At 36.2% G+C, this 23,115-nt stretch overlaps 1 protein-coding gene across 4 annotated transcripts in view; it reads left to right on the top strand.

Annotated features, from left to right (window-relative positions):
• The window catches only part of LOC106087655 (proline dehydrogenase 1, mitochondrial), a 74,114-nt gene that overhangs the window by 970 nt on the left and 50,029 nt on the right, over positions 1-23,115 (top strand). For all 4 annotated transcript variants that reach the window (XM_013252776.2, XM_013252778.2, XM_013252775.2 and 1 more), the window contains exon 2: positions 14,262-15,103. In XM_013252776.2, the coding sequence (XP_013108230.1) occupies positions 14,567-15,103 (537 nt within the window). In that variant the 5' untranslated portion in view covers positions 14,262-14,566. The remainder of the gene's footprint in view (positions 1-14,261; positions 15,104-23,115) is intronic.

Here is a 23,115-nt window from a genome sequence, read left to right on the forward strand (position 1 = left end):
TTGTGAAGAGGCACATACATTCTGGTTCCCATTCCGACAAAAATCCATTGAATCCGACTAACAGTCTCTAAAATACATGCGAGTGCAAATAAGTCGGACACACACATGTACGCATACACTCTTGCTCTCTGCAACCTACTACAGCATGAAGACGTCGACAACGGCGGCAAAGAGGAAGAAACAATTGCTGCCCCAAAGTACAGGGTGCCTGGTTGGCTATGACTTGGTGGCACAACATGACAACGGCTGCCATTAAATAAAATTTGAAATAACCAACCCTGCCGCGTAATTACCACACGTTCATTTGGCTGGTGGGGGTGTGATTTTTTTCGACAGCTCGCATTTCTGAATGCAAATACATACATACATACAAGCTTATTCATTGTCATGACTTCACAAATCTCTTAAGTGCCACATTAGACCATTATGACTGTGGAGGGTGGAGGGAGCAAGGGGTAGAAAGTTTGGAGAAAAACAGCTGGTCTGATGTTGCTTGTGTGTTTTTTTTAATTGAAAATGTTCATAACTTGCGCAATAGTTATCCTGTGTTGTATTAGTTATGTATGTACATAGCTTTTTCATTTTGGAGATTTTAGTATTATGTGTGACGACACAACTTGATTTGGCACAATAAACTCCACCATCACTGGTCGTTATTACACGCAAAGAAAAAATATGTCGTAAAATCAATAAACCATTGTGAATAAAAAAAGCAAAAAATTACACAAGTTTATAGCGTGTTTCGGTGTGTTATACAATTCTTACAAATCCGAGAATTTTGGCATCCCTCCTTCCACCCAGGGAAAATGTGTCGAAAGTGTTATACAGATAATACAATTGACTGTAATGCTGCAAGCATTATAAAACATTGTCATATTTTTTTTTACGTTAAGAATTGGTAGAACATCTGCCAATTGCAATCGCTTTTTGTTTGTTTTTAAATTTAGTTTCGTGAACAATCAAATAAAACTTAAAAAAAATAACCAAAAATATATCTGCATAGGTATATATTTTTGTTGTTATTTCGAACACCTTGCCAATACATTGGGCATAGTTTAGATAAGTCAAATATTTATGTTATAGTTTTTGGACAACTAATTAACACATAAATTATGCAGAAGATTTCTTTAAACTTTAAACCACTTAAAACACCTGAACAAAAAAGGCCAGCTAGAAAATAAGAGAGAGAGAGAGGGCGAGAAAGAGAGAGAGAGAGAGAGAGTGGTAGAGTTTAAGAGAGAATTTGGGTGTGTGATAAAGAATAAGCGGTAATTTCTTCTCTTTAATTTTTTCAAACATATGTTTTATATAAACAAACAGCAGTAAAAACTTAAGGCTAAACGTAGAAATATTAACTACAAAAAAAGTAGTACATTTCTGAAAATTTATTTAGTTTTTCTTTAAGGATTAATTCCATGTCAAATAAATATTTACCTTGAATTAATTTTACCAATAGTTGTTGCCATTTGTCATGTGATTTCAAGAACATTTGCAATAAAATCAACTGTTTTTTATTTTCACCCATTTAACCTGAATGTGGTGGGCCATTTAGGGAAAATTCGGTCTTATTAAGAATGAGGTATCGCAATGCGTCTTTCATTGACATAAAATAGATGAATGATAAAATATGAATAAAATTTTTCTCATCATAAAATATTATAATTTGGGGGGAAAGTTGACTTGTCAGCTGCTCAGCACAAAGCTCCAAAATTCAAACAGTAGTTGATGAACAATTTCAAGAGCAAGATTTCTGGAAACTTTTTTAATGTCCTGTCGAATTCTATATTAAAAACAATTAAGGAGCGGCAAAAGTCTAGCAATATATGTGGAAATTCAGCAATACCCCACAAAAGAACCTATAAAGTCGAAACCGGATAAGTAAAACGCATAAATTTAGTTTCAATTATCCATAATTTTCTGGTTAGCGTATTTCGGATAAATGAAATATGCATAAATACAACGTATTTTCACTTCAACGCACTAACCTAAGTATGGAAAATAATACCTTCGATTTAATAATACTTATTGCTTTAAAATAATAGCATACCCGCAAACATACTAAATGTCCAGAGAGCAAGGCCGGGAAGGGTCCAAGAGGACTTGAGAATTTTGGACTCCTTCAATCCATATTGGCCCAAAATTATTGATGAGGTTCCTAGAAAAGGAAAAACAGGCCACTTTATCTATGAGTTTGATAGAATAGTATGGAAAATTAATGTCAATACACTTAAAAGTGTAGATGATATAGACAGTTCTATAAATTGATATTATTTATTATCAAAAATAAATTCCAAAATCATAAAAAGAATGAAAAAAATTGTAGATTTTTGGAGCATTTTCTAAATTCTAATTCGGTTTTCACATTTGCTTTTGGACTTTTGCTTAATTTTTGGGTATTCTTTGACATCTTATTGCCAATAAGTAATTATTTAACTCATTACAGGTAACCCATTTTTAGATATTTTTACGAGTAACAAGTATTTGCTTACTGGTATGCCAGTGTGTAATGACATGTGCTTACCTAGTTTTTGCTGGGCAGAGGTCTTAGATGGATTATCAACAATCCCTACCTGATTTCGAGCAAATCTGTGTAAATTGAATCTGTGTAATCTAACTACGTCTCTATAGTGTAAATTGAACGATTCCTATATATGTGGAGGCTATATCTGAATCTGAACCGATGTCGATTCATACACGTGTAAGTCAGAGAAGACATTGTGCAAAATTTTGAAAAAATAGGTTGAAAAATGCACTGATTAAATCAAGAAGTGAAAATCGGGCGAAATATTTATACGGGACATATATCTACATCTGAACTGATTTCTTTGAAATCCACCAATAAGCACAAGGGTCGTAAGGTGTATAATTTCGTAAGAATCGCTTAAAAAATAACATATTTTTGAGCTATATGTAAATCTGCACCGATTTCGACCACATTCCATTAAGAAACAGGGGATACTTCTTTTCAATCCATGAGTGTAGTCCGATTAAAGTTTAAGCTCAATGATAACGGGTTTACTTTTTATGCCGAGTCTTAACGGCGTGCCGCATTGCAACACCACTTGGTAGAGGAGTTTTAGCAAGATACCTCAAAAATGTAGTCAAAAGGGATAATCACCGCAGAATATTTTTGATGGTCACGACGGTGTTTTGAACACAGGCGTTCGGCGTCATAGGCGGACATGTTAACCTCTGCTCCACGGTGGCCTCCTGAAGAAAACATTGTGCAAAATTAGGAAAATAGGTTCATTAATTGCGCTGACGAAGGCTCGAGAAGAGAAAATCGGGCGATACATACATACGGGAGCTACATAGAGAAACCATCGTTGCAAATTTCCCGAGGTTCGGTTGACAAATGACCACATAAAAACAATGCGAACAAATGTATAGTATATGGGGACTATATCTAAAACTGAATTGATTTCAATATACACCATATATATTTTGGTAGTTGTACCGCGAAGCGTTGCGCAAAAATTTTAGAAGATCAACTAATAAATGCGCTCTCAAAAGCTCTAAATGTTAAAATCGGGCGATACATCAGCTTACAAACGTCAACATAATTGTAATATTAGTCCAAACCCGACGAATATATATATGGGAGCTATATACAAATCTAAACCGATTTTTTCTCTCTCTCTCTAGGCCAAAAAACATGCCTGTATCAAATTTGAAGACGATCAGACGAAAATTGCGACTTAAACTTTGTACACAAATTAACATGAACAGACAGACGTACGGACATATGTAGCTAAATCGAATCAGAAAGTTATTCTGAGTCGATAGGCATTCTTGTTAACGGGTCTTTCTCTCATTCTTTTGGATGTTACAATCAAAGGCGCTAAGTTATAATAACCTGTACTACAGTAGTGTAAACTAAGGAAAATTGGCATTCTCAACGACGAGAACAGTTAAAAATTCAATAAATTGTCAGTCAGTATGTTAGAGGCCACCGCAGCGCAGAGGTTAGCATGCCCGCCTATGACGCTGAACTCCCCGGTTCGTATCCTGGTGGTTATCCACTTCTAATCACATTGTTGAAGTACTATGCTGGGTTATCATCCCAGGAGAACGTATTTCTGAACACAAAAACCGCCCTCGACTGTCGCTGATCTCTCAACGAGATGGCTGAACAGTTCAAAATTCACCTGTTCTGGGTGCCGGGCCACAGAGATATCCCAGGGAATTGTAAAGCGGATGAGCTTGCGAGACTAGAAACTGCCCTACACATTCCAGGGACACTGGAATCTGTGGGTATGCGTCTAGCGACATGTAAGCTAAGTTTTCAGGACCAGGCCCGAAGGACAACGAATGAAAGATGGTCACAAAGAGGGGGAGGTGAGCATTCCAAAACTATGTGACCTAGTCTAGACTTGAATAAGTCTACTGCTTTGCTGTTATTGGCTAGAACAGATGTCTCAGTCATTGTGTCCGTCATGACAAGCCACTGTCTAATCGGAAAACATGCTGACAGGCTGTAGGTTGCCAGCAACGACTTTTGCAGAAGCTGTAGGGACATCGAGGAAGAAGAGACTAGAGAACACCTTCCGTGTGTGGGTCCCGCACTAACATTTAGAAGGAGTTCCACTTTAGGTTCTCATTTTCTTGGGAACCTGTCTGATTTAGCGGATGTAAACATTCGCAAGTTATTGCGCTTTTTAAAGCGATCTGGATGGTTCAACGGTAGGAACTAGAAGGCATCTTCCTTCTTCTGTTCATGTGGTATCACAATAGACGAACACGCCTAAGTGGGTCTGATGGCAGACTCCCACTCAAACCTAACCTAACCTATGCTCGGCTATAACAAGGAGGACCCTTGAATCATTGAGGTAGAACTTGAATCGGAAAGCACTCATTGATATGTTAGAAGTTTGCCTCTGTTCCATAATGGAAGGTTCATGGAAAATTTGCATTTTTTGTATGTCAGCTGATGGCTTTCCACAACCTTATTTATTTGAGGTATTACAAACGTAAGGTGGTTCGTATAAACAATGATAGGATGTTAAGTTCAGGTTTAGTCGCTTTGAATACGTCTGTTCGCGTAATTTTCCAATAAAAAATTGCAGGACGATATTCAAGTTATTCTTTAGCCTGTTAGAGCAAAGATAATTTATTTCATCATTTCTTGTTTGTTTCTCTTTCGGAAGAGCTTAATGATCGAATCACTTTTTCGCCCAATTTTTACATCAAAAGAGCTAGGGAACCCGATTTTTGTCATGACCACCACTATTGAGTCTCTGCGTGGCGCAGAGTTTAGTATGTCTGCCTAGGGCAATGGGAGCCTGTGTTCGAGTCTTGGGGAGGACATAAACAAATTTTCACCATAGGATCGGGTATACTAATCTAGTCATTCCCTTTGTAACACCTCAAAATATAGATATATAGTTTATATATTCTTGATCGTCCTGACATTCTGAGTCGATCTAGCCATGTCCGTCTGTCGATATCACGTTAGCGGTCGAACGCATAAAGCTAGCAGCTTAATATTTTGCACAGATACTAAATGTTAATGTAGGTCGTTGGGGATTGCAAATGGGCCATATCGGTTCAGATTTGGATATAGCTCCCATATCAACCGATCTCCCGATTTGAATTCTTGAGCCCCTGGAAGCCACAATTTTATAATTTAATATAGCTCCCATATAAACTGATCTCCCGATTTGATTTCTGGACCCCCTGGAAGCCTCAGTTTTCATCCGATTTGGCTGAAATTTTGCATGTAGTGTGCTGATATGACTTTCAACAATTGTGCTAAGTATGGTTTAAGTCGGTTCCGTAACCTGAGATAGCTCCCATATAAACCGATTCCCCTACTTTACTTCTTGAGCCTCTGAAAGCCGCAATTTTTCCGATTTTTCCGGAATTTGGCTGAAATTTTGCACATAGTGTTGTGTTATGACTTCCCACAATTGTGCCTAATACGGTCCAAATCGGTCAAGAACCTGATATAACTCCTATGTAAACCTCGATTATCAGTTGTTCACTGACAGTTAAATAGTTCAGTCGTGTTTTAATGGATCTCCCTCCTAATACACTTTGCGCCAAGTGCTTTAAGGCTTTAAGTGCCAAATCGATAGCCTGCCACGTTTGTAGAGCTAAATATCATTTTTTCTGTGCGGACATTGATGCAAATATTGCCGAACTTTTTATTAAAAACGCGAACTTAGTTTTCAACTGCAATGATTGTTTGCGTCTCACTTCTAATCTAATTGCTGGCATTTCATCTTTAAAAACTGAAGTAAGAGAACTCAAGCTCTTAATCGACTCTTCACTGAGAGCAGAAGTGCACGAATTGAAGCAAATAATAGAGAACAACAAGCAAACTGAAAAAAAACAACGGCATCAACATAACTCCAATCTTAATACTGCAGCAGTGAGGAGCCGTGATGTTGTTGGTAAGGTTCAAAGTACAAATGCCCCTGTCGCTGCTGCTGTCGAACATTCGTTGAACGTAAACAACAGCCAACATGTTGTGCCATACGCGTCATCTGTATCATCGCTTAACACAGTAGATGCTAATGCTGTTGATAATGATGATGCTGTGTTTGAAGCCAACGTCCTACCTAATTCTAATTGGGTGCGTGTCCAGAGGCGTAGAAAAAGAAAGGATAAGGTCATTTATGGTGAAAATAATACAACAAATGAATTGGATGTTGTTATTTCTAAGAAATGGGTGCATATTTCATCTTTTAAGCCATCAGTTACGAGCGAGCATATCACTGACTTTATTCAAAAGAATGCTAACATTGCAAAGTCTAATATGGAGTGCTATGTGCTTGTGAAAAAAGATGTTGACATCAATAGTTTAAAACGCGTCAACTTTAAGCTTGGTGTTACATCTAATCATTACGATGACGTCATCAACCCAAAGTTATGGCCTACTGATATTAGAATTCGTCCATTTATAAATTTTCAAAAAATGGCAGTGGAATCGCTTCCCCATTGATTAATGAGGTGCATGGTTTAAAAATTTACTACCATAATCTGTCTGGTATGCGTACGAAATCCAAGGATGTTTTTGATTTCTCCAATCAATTGAACTATGATGTTATTGCTCTTGTTGAAACCTGGTTGAACGATGACTTTTGTGATGCTGAGTTCTTCGATCTAAATTTATTTGCTGTTTACCGTAAAGATAGAAATGTTTCAAGGACTGGATATTCTAGAGGAGGTGGTGTGCTCTTGGCCGTTAAATCTCAATACAAGTCAAACTTATGTGGTTTGGATGATGACAGCGGATTATTAGACCAAATTGCTGTATGCATAAATGGTTTAAATCTTAGCGTTGTATTATGTTTGTCTTACATACCCCCAGGTAGTAGTGCATCTATTTATTCGAAGCATATTGATAATATTTTTGCTATTGAAGTAAGCATGGGGTCGAAAGCTAATATTTGTGTTATGGGTGATTTTAATTTACCTAACATTTGTTGGTCAAAATTTGACGACAATCATTTTTTAACGCCCACTAATGTAAACAAGGATTACGAGGTCAATTGTATTGATACTTTATTAAGTTTAAATCTTGTTCAAATTAATCATTTTTCTAATCAACTTCACCGATTTCTTGATCTTATTTTTGTTCCAAATGATTTTAAATTTAATGTTTATGAATGTTTGGCTCCAATTTCCCCATCTAATCTACATCATATGCCTATTGTTGTTGAAGTAGGTTATTTTAACTTTCTAAAATCATCACCGTCTCAAAATCTGGCTCTAAATTATAACGTTTGTGATTTTAATATGTTGAATTCAATTCTTGGCTCCATTGATTGGATAAAAATATTTAATGATAAAACATCATCAGTTTGTTATGATTTTTTTATAGAAAAAGTCTCTGATATACTTAAATCTAATGTTCCGTTTAAGAAAAATAAGCCACATAAACTGCCTTGGTATACGACAGGTCTTAAGAAACTTAAAAATTTACGAAATAAATTTCATAAGCGCTTTTTGGCGCATGGTGATCCAGAAGATTTGGTCCAATGCAAGCATTATCAACGTGAATTTAATTTTTTAAATAAATTCCTCTATAAGCAATACATTCTGGATAAAGAGAATGAAATTAAAGCCAATCCTAAAAGCTTTTGGTCTTATGTTAACTCTAAAAGGAAAACATCTGATATCCCATCTACTCTCACATATAATGGCTGTACATCAAAATCTGGTGTGGACGTGGTTAATATGTTTGCTTCTTTTTTCAAATCTAATTTTGATTCTCCCGTAACAAGTAGCGCGGCAGTCCTTGATTCTGTATCTGCTATTAATTTGGCAAATATTTCTGTTTCGGATGAAGATGTGTTGGACGCTATTTTTAATATTAAGAATAGTTTTAAACACGACGCCGATGGCCTTTGTGCTTATTTTCTAAAAAAGTGTTCTATTTGTGTAGCTCCAATTTTAACTTTCATTTTCAATCTCTCTATTAAGGAGGGTATATTTATTAATAGATGGAAAGTAGCATCAATTACCCCAGTTTTTAAAGGTGGCAGAAAAGACGATGTAACTTGTTACAGGCCAATTGCTAAATTGTCGTGTGTTTCAAAAGTGTTTGAGCATGTTATTCACAAAAAATTGTTTTTTATTTGCAAATCATTTATTTCTCCCCATCAGCATGGATTTTTTTCAGGAAGATCAACTTCAACTAATTTGGTTCTCTTTACAGAATATTGCCTATCTGCCTTTGAACGTGGCTGTCAAGTTGAAGCCATTTACACAGATTTATCAAAAGCTTTCGATAAAGTATCACATTCTATATTGCTCGATAAATTACAAGAATTAGGGTTTCATTCCAATTTTCTTTCTTGGATCGCTTCATATCTTCACAACAGAGTGTGTACAGTAAAGGTGGAGAGTTTTGTATCTTCACCTTATATTCAAACTTCCGGTGTGCCTCAGGGTAGTATCTTGGGGCCACTTCTTTTTATTTTATTCATAAATGGCATTTCCTCATGCTTTTCAACATCTAGATTTCTGCTCTATGCTGATGATTTAAAAATATTTCATAAAATTGAGTCTATGTCTGATGTCTTCGATTTACAGAATGACTTGGACAATCTGCTGAGTTGGTGTATTAGCAACAAGCTTCTTATAAATTTATCGAAATGTGCTCACGTCTCTTTTTACAGATTGCGTCATCCAATCCAAACTTCATTTAAAATTGGTAATTGTGTACTTAAAAAATCAACTTCAGTTCGCGACCTGGGTGTGATTTTTGATTTCTCCTTGTCCTTTGTTCCACATATTGACTATATAATACCTGATGCTTATAAGGTCCTTGCTTTTATTAAGAGAAATTGCTTTGATTTTTCTGATCCTAACACTTTCAAGATATTATATACAACTTTTGTTAGATCAAAGTTGGAGTATGCCGCCATCATTTGGGATCCTTATTGTATTTCGCATATCGGTCGTATTGAACGAATTCAAAAACTTTTTTCTAAATTTGCCCTTAGGCCTTTGTTTCCTTTGGAGCATCCACCATATCGGTCGCGATGTTTGTTACTGGGACTACAGAGTTTGGATTGCCGTAGAAAATTTCAGTCTGCTTTATTTATTTTTGATTTGATTAATAATCGTGTCGATTCTCCCGATTTGTTGGCTTTAGTTCCGTTTTCTGTTCCAGTAAGGAGTTTACGATTTACTGATTTATTTAGTATTAAATTTCATCGTTGCAATTATGCCCGCAATGGACCACTAACACGCTCATTTTTAAATTTAAATCGAATTAATTTAAATTTTCAAAAAGAATCGAAGCCAAGTATTGATTTTAGCACATCTAAAGAAGTATTTAGGTCAAGTTTATATTGCGCTTTTCCCCTAACATAGTTTTTGTAAATATATTTATATTTTTTGAATTTAATCTTAGTCTGTAAGGATATGAATTCCATTGACTATAATAATAATAAATAAATAAATATCCTTGTTCGGTTCCTAGAGCTTTAATTTTTGTTGGTTTGACAGAAGTTTGGTATGTAGAAAAAACTTATGCCCTTCTACTAAATTTATTTTGTATAAATTTTTATCAGAATCCATGGTGGTGGGCTCCCAAGATTCGGCCCGGCCGAACTAAGCACTCTTTTTTCTTGACATTGAGCTAAAACTTAAATAGGACAGCACTCAATGATATGAGAAACATTCCTAATATTCCTTAATGGAATGTTCATGGGAAAATTTGCAATTGCATGGATTGTAAAAGAAGAACACATTGTCTTTGTTTGGAAACCATGAGTTTGTGTATATGTGGATTTCTGGGTTTAAACGGCATAATGGTTCAGGGAATGGGGAATATAGTCTTTATTCTTGCAAAGAAAAGTCAAGACATTTTCCTTTTTGTGATAAGGGTCCTTCCACTAACTCAAAATCAGCCGTTTAGATGGATTTGCCAATCTCTTTATATCACCTTCGGGCTAATCGCATTGAAGTTACACAAATGGCTATGAAGTTAAGGGGAACTGATTGCAGTTTGCATTGTAGATGTCTTTCATCAGCCATCACTGCTGACAACAAATTATTTGTTTTTATCAATTTATAGATCATTTTAAACAGTTATGTAAAGGGTGATTTTTTTGAGGTTAGGATTTTCATGCATTAGTATTTGACAGATCACGTGGGATTTCAGACATGGTGTCAAAGAGAAAGATGCTCAGTATGCTTTGACATTTCATCATGAATAGACTTATTAACGAGCAACGCTTGCAAATCATTGAATTTTATTACCAAAATCAGTGTTCGGTTCGAAATGTGTTCATTCACCGTAACGTTGCGTCCAACAGCATCTTTGAAAAAATACGGTCCAATGATTCCACCAGCGTACAAACCACACTAAACAGTGCATTTTTCGGGATGCATGGGCAGTTCTTGAACGGCTTCTGGTTGCTCTTCACTCCAAATGCGGCAATTTTGCTTATTTACGTAGCCGTTCAACCAGAAATGAGCCTCATCGCTGAACGGTGAATGAACACATTTCGAACCGAACACTGATTTTGGTAATAAAATTCAATGATTTGCAAGCGTTGCTCGTTAGTAAGTCTATTCATGATGAAATGTCAAAGCATACTGAGCATCTTTCTCTTTGACACCATGTCTGAAATCCCACGTGATCTGTCAAATACTAATGCATGAAAATCCTAACCTCAAAAAAATCACCCTTTATTATTATTTTAAGCAATAACAAATAATTTTGTTTATTCAATATAAGCGATAACATAGTCATGTCTGCCAAATTTAATTTTTGTTTGTTTTGTTTTTCGCCACATCTACTATAGGGCAGAGGTAGAATAAACACAAATAGTTTCGTGTTTTCCTTATTTTGTTTTCGTCAAATTTATATATTTTTTACTTATAAAATTTGGCAAAACACTTTAGGGCAATTTTCTTAATATGTAGTTAAAAAATATGCATCAAACATTTTACTCACCTCTAATGGTTGCCACATTTTTTTTCTAATCGAAAATTTTTCCGTTAAGGGGTATTCGATTTTTTATCCTTACCATATCCTTTAACTGGACATTGTAAAACTGCGCCTCTGATAGTATCTGGCATAAATTCTGGCTTGCAGAAAACCCCTTCATTAGTATTTATGCTAAAAATAAATTAGGAAAATTTATTTATTTGGGTCATTGCTCTTCTCCTTATGCTATCACAGCTGTTGTTTATGATGATGTTGGTGGTGGGTGACACAATTAAACTTTGTAGGATTCTTATATAAATGACAACAAAATTGGGAACGAAATGAATGAATTGTATCAAAAATTTGCGAAATTTTTATAAACATATGTATGTAGTTTAGCAAACTTGGCACAGACTATTTGATATATATTAATGTACTGAAAATGTGTCGAATAATAATATAAATTGGTTCTGAAAGTATGCTTATTTGGGTAGTGATTTTGCCATGTCCACATTGCTACGTTTTTTTCCCTCCACCACAGGATGGGGATATACCAATAAAGTTATTCCCTCTCAAAACTTCTTATTGATGCAAGACTTTGATTATTGCAAATAGACCCCTTTATATACCCACCACTGAAGGATGGGGGTATATTCATTTTGTCATTCCGTTTGCAACACATCGAAATATCCATTTCCGACCCTATAAAATATATAAAAGCTATAAGAAAGTTAAAAAAAAAAAAAACATAAAATTCAGAACAATGCATGAAATCTTTATTTGAATTGATACTACGGTTCATATAATTTCAAGTTTCGAACATTTCGGCCGGTATCTCACGAATAAATGCTCCAATGTTGTCTTCCAATGTGTCAATCGAAGCGGGCTTGTCTATATAGACAAGAGCTTTAACAAAGCCTCACAAAAAATAGTCTAAAGGAGTTAAATCGCACGATCTTGGCGGTCCCGAAAGTGAAATAAAATATTCACCGAACTCGCCTCTCATTAAGTCCATTGTTACGCGTGCTGTGTGGCTTGTGGCACCGTCCTGTTGAAACCACATGGGCAAAAAAAAGTTGGATAGCATCTCACGATTGCGCTCACCATTCACAGTTATGTTACGATTGGCATCATCTTTGAAGAAGTACGCCCAGAAGTACCACCAGTCCATAAACCGCACCAAATTGTGACTTTTTCTGGATGCATTTATAGCTCTTGCAATGCTTCTGACTGATCTTCACTCCAAAATCGACAATTCTGCTTATTTACGTACCCATTGGGCCAAAAATAAGGTTCGTCGCTGAACACACTCGTCGCGCGATTAACTTTTTTAACGGATCACTCATTTTGATAATAAAATTCAATAATTTGCAAGCGTTGTTCGTTTGTAAGACGATTCATGGTTAAGTTATAGACCAAACTGAAGATGTTTGACAGTGAAACAAAACATGAATAGTGCGTGAGCTGTTTAAACCAGTGTTGCCAAAAAGATAATAGCTAAAAAATCACTCTTTACTGAAATTTCGAAGTGAGTTGGGTTGCAGACTGCCACTAAAATCCAACCTAACATAATCATGCAAAGTCAAAGCCCATCAACATCTCCATCCAAAATTGATAAGGAAAGGCAAAAGTGGGGCTGTGCCGTTTTATATTACCCTACACCTACCCTATAAGTAGAAAGTAGGAGCTATATCTTATTTTGGACCAATTTTGATGTTTTCGGATGGATTATAAAACAATCCGTAACAAATTTTCAGCAAATATGTTCAAACTTTAATAAATACGGTTGACAAATGACAACAATATTGCAAATTACCCAAAATCTGACGAACATATATATGGGAGCTATATCTAAATCTGAACCGATTTCGTGCAATCTTTTCAGATATTGTGGTAGTTGTCGAGAAAAGCGTTGTGCAAAATTTTGGCAAAACTGATCAATAATAGGCTTTGGCTCCAGACTGAAAAACGTGCCTGTGCCGAATTTGATGACGATCGGATGAATATTGCGACCTGTAGTTTGTATACAAATTAACATGGACAGACGGACATATCTACATCGAATCAGAAAGTGATTCTGAGTATAGGTTTAAGTGGGAGTCTGCCATCAGACTCACTTAGACGTTTTCGTCCATTGTGATACCACAGGAACAGAAGAAGGAAGATGCTTTCTAGTTCCTACCGTTGAACCATCCAAATCGATTTAAATGGCCCAATAAATTGCGAATGTTCACATCCGCTAAATCAAACAGGTTCTCAAAGAAATGAGAACCTAAAGTGAAATGGATTCTGAGTATACCGATTATACTTATCAATGGGTCTATCTCTCCTCCTTCTGGGTGTTACAAACAAATGCACTAAGTTATAATACCCCGTTTCACAGCAGTGGTGTAGGGTATATTAATATATCTGCGATATAAACGATCTGCTGATTTTACTTCCTAAGAACACAGAAGTTGAATTTTTCACATGTTTGGTAGCGACAGACCAAAGCACTCGACCAGGGCTCTTTCAATGTAATTAACTTCTAGCCAATAATTTTGTTTTTAATCATTTAGCGATGAACCTTGCCATACCTCAAATGTCAAAAGCATTACAAACATGTTTATTCAAAAAGAATTTTTCCTTAATGGATTTCCTTCTTCCCATTGTGAAATGCGATCTTAATAATCAACTTTACTAAGCCCAGAGTGAAATTTCACTCTTTGTCAAGATACCTGCAATAACGGCAGCCTTTTGGCATGTACTAGTTGTTGGTGTTGGTGTAAACTCTCTTCTTTTGAAAGGACTAAGTGCTCTCTTGATTTTGAAGTTTCTGCTCTCATTGGTATATTTATTTCAAATTTTCTTACTTTTCTTGTCATTTCAGTGTAAACAATCGACGACGACTCTTGCCTTTTGAGGTTTTATTCGTTCAACACATAATATCGCATAAAAGTGCTGCCTCGGAACTGAATTTGCAAATTTGAAAACCAAAAGCACAAGGAGGCAAAGAACAAAACAACCACAAAAGAGCGAGTTTAACTCCAAATTGAAAACGTGTCCGTTCCCCTTAATAAAACAAAAACATAAAAACGAAACCACCACAAACAAACGTGAAATAATTCTCTCGGAATTAAACAGCTATTGAAAAGACACTCGTTTTAATTCATCCCAAGTTAGTGCGCGTGTGTAATGGCGTTTTTGCGTTCCGTTTGTGCTCAACGTACCAATTTAGTTTATAGTTGTAGCGGCAGTGGCAGTCTCAGCGCTGGTAGACGTCAATACCAAAGTGGCCCCAATAAATCAGCAGCAGCGGCAGTAGCATCCTCCAATGTTTGCCAAACCTCAAATGACGAGGAATCAAGCTACTCCCCTAAGCAACATCAGCAATCATTGAGAAAACGGGTATTCCAACAAGTGCTGTTTGCTCCCGCCTTCAATCAGCAACAGTATTACCAACAACGTGGCATCCATACAAATGATACCAAATCTCAGGTGACTGCAACACAGTCCCTTGGCAGCGATGCCAAGTCATCTTCAGGTTACACCTCTAGCTATAGACCACCACCCAGGCCAAAGATACCCGAAAATCCCCAACGTGATCCATTGGATGTCAGTTTCAACGATCCAAATGCGGCATTCAAGAGCAAGACAACATGGGAGCTAGTCCGTGCCTATCTTGTCTATATAATTTGCTCCAGCGAAAAACTAGTCGAACATAATATGAAGGTAAGTTCTGGCAATCGACTCTTCAGATTGTGCCTTCAGATCAAATCAACCAATCATGATATCTATTATTGTTGCATAATTTTTTATCTTTCAGTTAGATTTGTTTGTATTTAAGTTTTATCTAAAAGCAATTTAACTAACCATACTAAATCGCGTGTGTTTTACAAGATATTATTCAATGATGTTTGTATTGAGGGTTTTGGGGATGTAGATTTTATTAGTTTAGCCTAGAGATAAAAAGAAAAAATTTGCAAATTCAATATCCATTAAATTTTATTCAATATTTAGGCTGACTATTCAGAATTCAAGAACATTTAACCAAACTTCTTTCGATTACTGCATCTGTAACCTGTGACAGTGTAAAGTATTCAGTCATCAGCAGAGAACTGCAAAAGACCTAATATTTGGCGCTCAATGCTCACTTTGAAAAACACTCATTAGACGCTTATGAAAAACTCTCATAAGACACTTATGAAAAACACTCATTAGACACTTATGTTGGTTTCGCATGCCACCACAAAAATTAGCAACGCATAACATAACCCTAAAAATTAAGTTAAGTTATAACCTAATTTTTAGGGGCATACTATTTTAAGTTATAACTTCAATTTTAGGGGCATTCTATTTTTAGTTATAACTTAAAAATTAGGTCATAACATAATTTTTAAATGGTATGCGAAAGAGAACATGGGACACTTCTCTCAAATCAATGATTGCAGTCCGATTAATGTTTAAGGTCAGTCATAAGGGCCTCCTTTTTATGCCGAGTCCGAACGGCGTTCCCCAGAGCGACACCACTTGGTAGAGAATACCTCAGGATACCTCACAAATGTAGCCGGTATTAGTAAGGGGATAACCACCGTTTGGATTTGAACCCAGGCGTTCAGCGTCATAGGTGGAGATACTAACCTCTGCGCCATGGTGGCCTCCATTGAAATACTTTACTTTAATTGGCTAAGACAGAACATTTTTCCCATTAGCTGAACTTAGGATAGCGTTGCAAAAGCCTCGATCTTCTGCGCTACTTTTAAAATCTCTGACACCAAGTCTCGAGGTGTCGTTCACCACTTGGTCTTTCCAGCGGACTTTTGTTCGTTCTGGTTTGCGAATTGCAAATTGAAATATTGGCACATTCAATTGAGGCTGACGTGATTCGAAGACAATCTTGAATACGTTAGGTTAGGTTGAAAAGAGGGTGCGGACATTAATTCGCCTCATGCTACCTACCTAAGACATTTATCGGCTTGTTGTGCGCTCTAAATACCAAAAAGTAACCTCAAAAAGCGAAATCTTAGTAAGGAATTCCGTGCTACTTACAAAATCCTTAATTGTTTCCATACCACGCCCCTAAGTTGGTTCATGTCTGGTATTGTGTCCTTACCTAAATGCCGGTGTCTGTTAGCAGCGAAAGCCGGGCATAGGAAGTGCTCCAACGTCTCATCATCTTCCCCACATGCACTACACATGCTATTACTTGCGGCACTGATTTTTCATAAGTGAGCTCGTAGTCCTGTGTCCCTTTTTGATACCGAAAGCTATACTGACCCCCTTCTTACTTCATTTCAGTAATAGCCTCGCCTTCTCACGATCCGGATCTCCCCAAGGATTTTGTCGTCGTACTGACCGTTTCGCTGTTCCACAGTGTTGTATGCAAATTCGTCGCCCACTCCTTTATCTCGAACTGCACCGACTCGTAAGGCTTCGGATTTAATAAGTTTATTGGCCATCATTGCCAAATCGTCTGCTCTTTCATTCCCCCTTACTCCGCTATGGCCCGGCATCCAAACGATGCGGATCGTGCCATCCTCAGAGAAGGCGTTAATCTTCTTCTTACAATTCCAAGACAGTTCGTGACCTTACCGTCCTGATTGCTTGCCAGTTTACTGTCCTTTATTACTGGATACATTAAAAAATCTAAAATGGTTATATTATTTTCGGTGGCGGTGTAAAATCAACAGGTGCTGCAAAGAACTTCCTTGAAAAACTATCTTCCACATTGCATATCACTTTGCTCCTTAAAGCGGGTTTAGATTGGCCACATAATCCGGTTTTATGGCCTGTCCGTGATTTAAGTGGTAAATCCTGTGTTCATTGTCGGATTTTACCATACAAAAATAAATCTGATTTTTCTGGATTTATTTTTAAATCCCAAATAAATCCTATGTTATGACTAAACAATCGATAAAAGTACCAAAATATCCAACTGTTTTCAAGAATTGTGTATGGTTGTATGTGATATGCACATTCATGTATACGCTTGCGTATGTCGCTTAAACCCAGTGTAAACGGACTGGATTTAGTTTTGGATTTAGTCAAATCCAGATCATGAAAATTTTAATGTAAACGTGCTATTAGCTACAAGTCTCATTCATCGCGTCTGTCATAAGACGTCTTTGTCGTATTTGAAAGCGTGCTGTCTCCCTTGGTCACCTTTTTCGTGTAGAGCTCATAGTGTGCTCGGTTTGAATAAACGGAAATACGTTATTTTAGCCTTTCTAAATATTGATTTCCAGGTGGAACCAAGAATTAAGTTTGGTTCGGTTTGGTTAAGTTAGAAGAGGATGATACCATTGATCGAAACCATATTTCCTTGTATCGTATTTCAAGCATATAAAAAATTTCAGAGAGAGGTGGATATATTATATTCATATTTGTTACAGACACCATGGAAAAATAGGCTTCTAGTCTTTCAACATGTTTGCCTTCTCGTTTCCCGTTATGTCTGCTATTTCGACTTCATACTGTATAGACGTTGCACACTTAATACAGCCGTCTGCCAATGGTTCGTAATTACTCCCACCAAGCGCTAAAATCGGAGAATTTTCTCTACAACTTCAGCAGACTTATGGTGTTTTTTATCCCTGTCTGCGTCGCAACTTATCGGTTACTGCTACCTTGTTGTTCTGAAGCATTGGTCCGTAATTCTGGAGTTTTTGCTACACTCTGGGACCTGTCCAGCCTTAATTTCCTCCTTAATGTTGACTGTCAGCTGGCAACCAATCGGTAACTACTTTCTTATTATTCTTAAGCCTTATTACTACCATTTCAACTTCATTCTGGCTAGACGGTACACACTTAATACCGCCGTCTACCAATGGTTCGGAGTTACTCACGCCAGAATTTGGTATTTTTAGCTCTGTCTTGGATGGCAACTTACCGGCTCTTGCTGCCTTGTTGTTATTAAGAGTGCGTCCGCCATCTCATTTCCCGGAATACCATCGCGTCCATATCACTTTCACCGTCACTTGGCCCACTGTCCTCGAATTCAAAGCCTTAGGTGCCGTCTTAATGTTGACACAAAGCCTTAAGTGCTGTCTTAATGTTTCGTCAGCGTTAAAATTGGACATTTTACTCTACATATCGTAAATACACTCTCGGTATTTGGTATTTCTGTCGCATCCCATTCGAAAAAGCTCATATGGCAACCCATTGGCACCTGCTGCCCTAAAATTCTTTAGCCGCGTCTCTGTTATTTAGGCCTTCTTCAGGCTAGGTGATATACACAAAATTTCAGTACCTGTAGTCTTATTTCATTTCGTCTGGTAACTGCTACCACCGTTAGCGATTTGTTTGTAGGTATTTTTGTCTCCGTTAAAATTGGACATTTTACTCTACATATTCTAAATACACTCTCGGTATTTGGTATCTCTGTCGCTTTGAAAAAGCTCAGATGGCAACGCATTGGCACCAGCTGCCTTAATATTCTTTAACCGCGTCTCTGTTATTAGGGCCTTCTTCAGGCTAGGTGGTATACACAAAATTTCGTCTTCAGTAAATGATTTGTAGATATAATTGCCTTTTTTATTGTATAATCGAATATAACAGTTTCTATTAGATTTTCTCTTTATATCCTAAGAAAAAGTTTGAATCTGTTTGAGATTAAGGACCTAAACACAAGTTTAAAATGTTTGCATAATTTATTTATCGAAGCGTTCTGTCTATTATCAGACATTTCAAGGTATGTCCCACAATTTTTTTATTTAATTTATTTTTCTATTAAAAATTTTGGGGTGCACTTTTTCACTTTACAATTTCTTATTATTTTCATCATTTTATCTTCTCTTATTTCTATTGCGCCTCTATAAACATTTTGAAGGCCAAGTTCTGGCTTTCTACAAATTTGTGTCTCATATATTTGTGCAATTGTTTGTATATATTCATGTTATTTAAACATGTTTTCCCTATTAGAAGCTACTAATGTTAGTATCACGCATCAGAGATCGGCATCACTTACAATTATTTAAGCGTAACATTGTGTGGAGAACAACGCTTATTTCAATAAAAAAAAGTCGTATTTGCAAAGCTACAGAGACTGCACGTCAAGCGTATGACAATATTTGTTTGAAAAAGATAGATATCATTTCTTTGAGAACTGAACTACCCTGAACTCTAACTCTGAAATATCCGATATGAACATTCGCAAGTTGTTGGGCTTTTTAAAGCGATCTGGGTGGTTCAACGACAGGAAATAGAAGGCATCTTCCTTCTCCTGTTCCTGTGGTTGTTGTTGTAGCAGTGTGTTATACACTGAGGCGGCAACCATTGCCGCTGAAGAACTTTATCGGGTCATTCCGGTACGTATAACCGGCTGCCATCCTGTTCCTGTTGTATTACAATGGTATAGCAGACTGCCACTTAAACCTAACCTAACCCAAATAAATATCGAGCAAACTATATAAAAAACAAAAATATGTTATTCATTATACTTCGATATACATATGGATAAAAATACCTCTTCAGTTTTTTTTTGCAAACCATGTCGGTTTATTTTTATTTTAATTTCCAAATTTATTTTTGGGCTGGACATTTTTGTATTTTTGCACTTCAAAATTTTTTTGGACCTAAAAATTAAATTTTTATTTTAAATAATTTTATTTGGAGTTTAAAGATTTTGTTTTTAAGTTCAAAAATCTTAGTTTCGAGTTAATAAAATTTTATTTTTTAGTTAAAAAAGTATTTTTTCCAAACATTTTTTTAGTTGTAAATAGATTTTTGTTCAAAAAAAATATTTTTGATGTCCATATATTTAATGTTTTTTGATATTCACAATTTATTTTTTAATTGAGGAGAAAAGCGAATTTTCTTAATTAAAAATTATTTATTTTAAGGTTTGGGATTTCCAACACCTAAAAATGTTTCCATCTTTATATCTTTTGACTTAAGATGTAGTTTGATATTTCATTCTTTTGGCTACACCTTGATATATGCTCATCCTATATTTGCTTGTGTTATCAATATCAAGAGTGTAAAAAAGAATTAACGTTTTATTATGACTCATTTACGTAGCATTCAGCATCATGACAGCATTTTTGAGGTCTGCTATTGGGTTGTGAAATCCCTAAAGTGATTTATTCCTAACATACCTTAGTAATTTAAAGCGATATTTAATGAGTCAACTAATACATACCCATCGAGCGAGCAGCACATTCGACAGGTTTTTATTGCACTGCAATTAGGCATTTGAAGTCTAAGAAATTTAGGTTAGGTTAAGTACTCCGTTAGTTGAGTTTGTAGCGAGTTCGGATTACACTTAGGAGAGTTGTGGAATCGGAACCCTACAACCTAACCAAAGCCAACCTAGGCCATAGTGCCAGTCTGCATATTGCTTTGACAATTGTGATATAATCCATTGGAATATCACTGGTTGTTTTGTTCTCAATCTAAGACCCCAGCAAAGGAAACCCGAGAACTCTATCAACTCGACTACCGCATAGCTCTATATGAGGAATTATTGGGTTGCCCAAAAAGTAATTGCGGATTTTTTAAAAGAAAGTAAATGCATTTTTAATAAAGCTTAGAATGAACTTTAATCAAATATACTTTTTTTACACTTTTTTTCTAAAGCAAGCTAAAAGTAACAGCTGATAACTGACAGAAGAAAGAATGCAATTGCAGAGTCACAAGCCGTTGAAAAATTTGTCAACGCCGACTATATGAAAAATCCGCAATTACTTTTTGGGCAACCCAATATTACTTCTATTAAATTTCAGGCAAATATGTAAGCATTATACTGCCATTTTAAAACTTAAACGTTTAACTGGTTGTTTTGACCCTCCTAATTACAATTATTCTGTTTTGCGTGACGCTAAGGTTTTTTGTCGTATGACATAAAGTATATAAAAAATGAAGCCCAATTTAATTTACAATGATCTAACTTCGTGCAATTTTCCACGCTCCAAGTGTTTGTAATGAAAACAAGCCTATTGTGTTATATCAGATGTGGAATGCACGTCATTACCGACTACAATTAAACTCGACTCTCACCATCAAGGTAATAGGTAGGGAAGTACTCTTTGCATGACAATTTCATAGGCCGCAAAAAGAGCGACAGTGATGGATACAAAAAAAAAAAAAGATAACTACCTACAACAACAAGTTTAACGACAATAGAATAGAGCAAACGCCGTTACAGCAGACAGTCGAATAAGATACTATGTAAGTTGTTTTTGTAGTGCAATTTCCCAAAGTACTTAGACTATTATTCAGCCATGTAATTACCAAGAGGAAGTATACACAGACTTACATACATACCTACTAATAACAGAAGGTAAAACACATTTTACACTCGCCTTATATTGTATAAACTACATATACAAATGTGGGTAAACTCTACTTTGCCGGCTTTTATATGAGCGTACAATGAGTGCATTATAGTAGAATGAATTTTCATTGCAAATTAAATGCCAAATTTGAGGCTGGTTCAGGGATTGAGAGAGAGCGTGACAATTGAGCATTATTTTTTCTTGCACTAAGAGTAGCTCAAATGGAAAAAGGTCAGCATTTGTAAAATGAAAGAAGACGATGAACTATAAATGGAACAACTTGGAGGCAGGCAGGCCACTCTAACCTCTGTGTGCGTCATCACATTCGTCTGTTTTATTTCATGGTTATTGCTAATTAATGTTAGACGAGACTGAGTGAATGGACAGACGGACTAAACACGAAACCGGTATGAATATCGGCTAAGAGTATTCGCATATCAAATTTTCAAATTTATAGGAGTTCGTTTGTTGTACCCCTTAACTTCTCATTGAGCTCACGTGATTTCAAATTTCGAAATAAACCAGTTTGTTGTTATACGACTCGTGCTATTTGCCCGCAGCAGCGCAAAGATAGAAAGAGCGAGAACTTTGCCAAAGCTGCCGGCATTTGACTGTGTCAGAAATACTTTGTTTGCGGGTTTTTTGGAAAATTTTATGACATACACCAATAGTTCTTTTCGGGTTAAATTTTTTTTTTTATACAATGGGAAAAAATCGATTTGCACTGAAAAATATATAAATAATAAATTTACCACATGGCCGAGTTTTTTTTTTTTGTTTAGACACTTGCATAAAATGGCCAGAGTACAGGATTAACTAAATAGACCGACACAGATCTTTTTGACAGATTTCGCCATTACAGTCTAGTACTGACTTCGACTATTCGCTGGAACAAATGTCAAAACGCTTAATAAAAAAAATGGCGACGAAGAAAATGCGAAAACATTCCGTTAATGGTACTGAATTGTAGGAGCAAATTAGTAGCGACATGTCGCTGTATCAGTATAAATTTCGGTTGAATTAATTGCAAATGTAATTAGTTGATCACGAAATGGGCACTAATAAACTCTGTTTCAATGCTGTAGGCTTCATGGTGTTGCCGTTATTAATTGCCTTCTATATGCTACGGTCAACTCTACATAATTAGGGTGCACAAGCCACACGGCCTTATTCACAAAACTTAATGAGGATTTGAAATAGGTTCATTTGACATATTTCCTTTATAGAACTGTCTAATTAACATATTTTAAGGCTTCATAAAGTTTTGTGAATAAAGCCGACAGTGTTTACATTACATTACATGTATTATATATTGCGGGTGACTGACTGCCTGAACCAGTAAAGCTAAACCAAGGTCTCACGTTTTTCCAAGAAATGTATCTTGGTATAATTTGGCAACAACTTGTTTATAATATAAACTCATAAAACAACAATCCACCAGAAGGTCTGCATGAGCCCTCACATGTGTCG

Source organism: Stomoxys calcitrans, chromosome 4 (assembly GCF_963082655.1).
Source record: "Stomoxys calcitrans chromosome 4, idStoCalc2.1, whole genome shotgun sequence".
Lineage (NCBI taxonomy): Eukaryota > Metazoa > Arthropoda > Insecta > Diptera > Muscidae > Stomoxys > Stomoxys calcitrans.